At 41.9% G+C, this 3,530-nt stretch overlaps 1 protein-coding gene across 1 annotated transcript; it reads left to right on the top strand.

Moving 5' to 3' along the window:
- The first annotated feature begins 1,475 nt into the window (after nt 1-1,475).
- On the top strand, nt 1,476-2,915 carry LOC121018816 (eukaryotic translation initiation factor 4E-like). Its single transcript, XM_040457848.1, has one exon. It carries the CDS (start codon nt 1,604-1,606, stop codon nt 2,162-2,164), a length of 561 nt encoding a protein of 186 aa, XP_040313782.1. The 5' UTR covers nt 1,476-1,603; the 3' UTR covers nt 2,165-2,915.
- Nucleotides 2,916-3,530: the final 615 nt, after the last annotated feature.

The raw sequence follows: 3,530 nt of genomic DNA, 5'->3' as shown, positions 1-3,530 counted from the left end.
ATTTTTTTTTTTTTTAATGTCTGTTTATTTTTGAGAGAGAGGCAGAGCACGAATGTGGTGGGGAGGAGGGAGTGGTGCAGAAAGAGAGGGAGGCACAGAATCTGAAGCAGGCTCCAGGCTCCACACTGTCAGCATGGATCCTGACGCGGGGCTCTAACCCACAAGCCATGAGATCATGACCTGAGCCAAAGTCAGACGCTTAACCGACTGAGTCACCCAGGCACCCCTATTTTTGGTCTTTTGGTTGGAACACATTTTTCTCTTTCTTTGTATACCTTGTGATCTTTCGCTGAGATTTGGGAATTCAAAAAACCTCTGGTCCCAGGCTTCATGTACTTGCTTTGTACCGCAGAACAAAAATAACAGTCAACTACGCTAATAATCCTGGGGCCTGTCAGACCTAATCTGGCGATGTGTAATGTCTGTGTTTTTGTAATATCCCAGTTAAAAAAGGCTTTGTTGTTTCTTGTTTAGAGCCCATGATACATTACTGTCCCTGGTGTTTGTCTGCAGCTGTAGTCTCTCCAGTGTTTCAATAAGTACTCAGCTTTTATGCTGAGCAACCACCACGACCATCTGTCTCCCCTCAGTGCAATCCTACAGTATCTGACTTTTTGTGAGTCATTTATTGCACTTAAAATAATGTTTTCAAGGTTTATCTAAGTTGTATCATGTGACAACATCTATTTCCTTTCCAAAGGTGAAAAGTATTCATGGTGTGCGTATGCTACATTAAACAAATATTTATCTTTGAGAGGGAGAGAGAGGGGCAGAGAGAGGAGAGGGTCTGAAGCAGGCTCTGCACCGTCAGCAGAGAGCTGCTGTGGGGTTTGAACTCACAAGGCATGAGATCATGACCTGAGCCAAAGTCAGACGTTAAAACTGACTGAGCCACTCAGGCCTCCTCCACCATTTATTTTTTTTATTTTAAAAAATTTTTAATGTGGGGCGCCTGGGTGGCGCAGTCGGTTGAGCGTCCGACTTCAGCCAGGTCACGATCTCGCGGTCCGTGAGTTCGAGCCCCGCGTCAGGCTCTGGGCTGGTGGCTCAGAGCCTGGAGCCTGTTTCCGATTCTGTGTTTCCCTCTCTCTCTGCCCCTCCCCTGTTCATGCTCTGTTTCTCTCTGTCCGAAAAATAAATAAATGTTGAAAAAAAAATAAAAAAAAAATAATAAAAATTTTTAATGTTTATTTATTTTTGAGAGAGAGAGTGAGAGAGAGAGAGAGAGGGAACATGAGCAGGGAGGGGCAGAGAGAGGGAGACATTGAATCTGAAGCATGCTCCAGGCTCTGAGCTGTCAGCACAGACCCCGATGTAGGGCTTGAACTCACGAACCCTGAGACCATGACCTGAGCTGAAGTCGGAAGCTGAACCGACCGAGCCACCCAGGGGCCCCGCTCCTCCACTATTTTTAAAAAATGTTATTTATTTCTTTTGAGAGAGACAGAGTGAGAGGGCAAGGGGCAGAGAGAGAATCCCAAGCAGGCCCCACATTGTCTGTGCAGAGCCGGATGTGGGGCTTGAACTCCAAACTTGAGATCATGACCTGAGTCGAAATCACGAGTCAGACACTTGATGTGACTTGTGTCAGATCAGACACAAGATGGCGACTGTGGAACCGGAAACCACCCCTACTCCTAATCCCCACCCCCTTTCAGAAGAAGAGAAAACAGAATCTAATCAAGAGGGTGCTAACCCAGAACACTGTATTAAACTTCCTTTACAGAACAGATGGGCACTCTGGTTTTTTAAAAATGATAAAAGCAAAACTTGGCAAGCAAACCTTCGGCTGATCTCTAAGTTTGATACCGTTGAAGACTTTTGGGCTCTGTACAACCACATCCAGTTGTCTAGTAATTTAATGCCTGGCTGTGACTACTCACTTTTTGAGGATGGTATTGAGCCCGTGTGGGAAGATGAGAAAAATCAAACAAGGAGGACGATGGTTAATTACATCGAACGGCAGAGACGAAGTGATCTGGATGGCTTTTGGCTAGAGACACTGCCGTGCCTTATTGGAGAATCTTTCGTTGACTCCAGCGGTGATGTATGTGGAGCTGTTGTTAACGTTAGAGCTAAAGGTGACAAGAGAGCAATATGGACCACTGAATGTGAAAACAGAGAGGCTGTTACACATATAGGGAGGGCATACAAGGAAAGGTGAGGACTTCCTCCAAAGATAGTGATCGGTTATCAGTCCCATGCAGATACAGCTACTAAGAGCGACTCCACCACTAAAAACAGGTTTGCTGTTTGAGAAGACACCTTCTGAGTATTCTCATAGGAGACTGCGTCAAGCAGTCGAGATTTGGGAGCTGCACCAAAGCCTCTTCCAAAGCAGAGTGGACTGCATTTAAATTTGATTTCCATCTAAATGTTGCTAAGATATAAGAGAAGTCTCATTCGCCTTTGTCTTGTACTTCTGTGTTGGCTTTTTGTTTGTTTGTTTGTTTGGCTAGAGTGTCCACTATCCCAATCAAAGAATTACGGTACACATCATCCCCAGAATCCATGAATGTGTTCCTGGCCCACTCTGTAATAGCTTAGTAGAATTACCATTATAAACACATTTTACACATCCACAATATTTAAAAAAGAACTTGCATTTCTGTAGCTTAAAGGAAAAAAAATTCTGTTTATGTTCCATTGTATGCAGGAGCATATTTTGCTGGTTTGGAAGAGTATGATGCGTACAGTTTTCTAGCAATTTTGTTTCTTTTTACAGCATTGTCTTTGCTGTACTCTTGCTGATGGCTGCTAGGTTTTAATTTATTTGTTTCCCTACTTGATAACGTTAGTGATTCTGATTTCAGTTTTTCATTTGTTTTGCTTTTGTTTTTTTCCTCATGTAACATTGCTGAAGGATCCAGGAATATGACACAAACATTAATTTTGTGCAAAAAAAAAAAAAAAAAGAGACACTTAACTGACTGAGCTACCCAGGTGCTTCTTCCTTCATGACTATTAATAGACTATAGATGGTTTTCTTTATACAAGGTTGTTGCTCAGAAATCCACCGATTGTTCTGTAAAAACTCTCCTGTATCCTCTGAGTTGCTCTCTTGTTCCTTTAAAATCTTTTTGTTTGTGATACTTGGCAGTGTGATCGTATTGTGTATCTGTGTGGACGCCTTTTAGTTTATTTTATTTGGAATTCATTGCGCTTCTTGATTTTGTAGGTCTGTTTCTTTCCGCAGAGGAGAGATATTTAAGTCATTAATTGCTCATACAAGTTCTCTGCCCCCTTTTCTTTCTCAGTACCGTATTGGGTCCCCTTGATGAATATATTGGTTGACTTGATGGTGTTCAACGGGTCCCTCAGGCATTCGTCCCATGCCCACATTTTATTATTTTTTTTATCTAACATGATAATTTTAATAACTTGTCTTCAAGTTTTTTAGTTTTTTATTCTGCTTGATCAAGTCATAATTAATGCCTCTAGTGAATTTTCAAATTCAGTTATTGTACTTAGCTCTCATTTTTTGTTCATTCCTTGATTTTCATACTCTTCCAGAATAGTTTCCCTATTTT

This window comes from Herpailurus yagouaroundi, unplaced genomic scaffold (genome assembly GCF_014898765.1).
Source record: "Herpailurus yagouaroundi ecotype Mexico unplaced genomic scaffold, PumYag 220, whole genome shotgun sequence".
NCBI classification, from domain to species: domain Eukaryota; kingdom Metazoa; phylum Chordata; class Mammalia; order Carnivora; family Felidae; genus Herpailurus; species Herpailurus yagouaroundi.
Note: the sequence above shows the minus strand (reverse complement) of the source record. Positions and strands in the feature narration are given on the sequence as shown.

Bases quoted from the DNA above. Each gene is read 5' to 3' on its own strand.
- LOC121018816 (XM_040457848.1), top strand. From the start codon at position 1,604: ATGGCGACTGTGGAACCGGAAACCACCCCTACTCCTAATCCCCACCCC.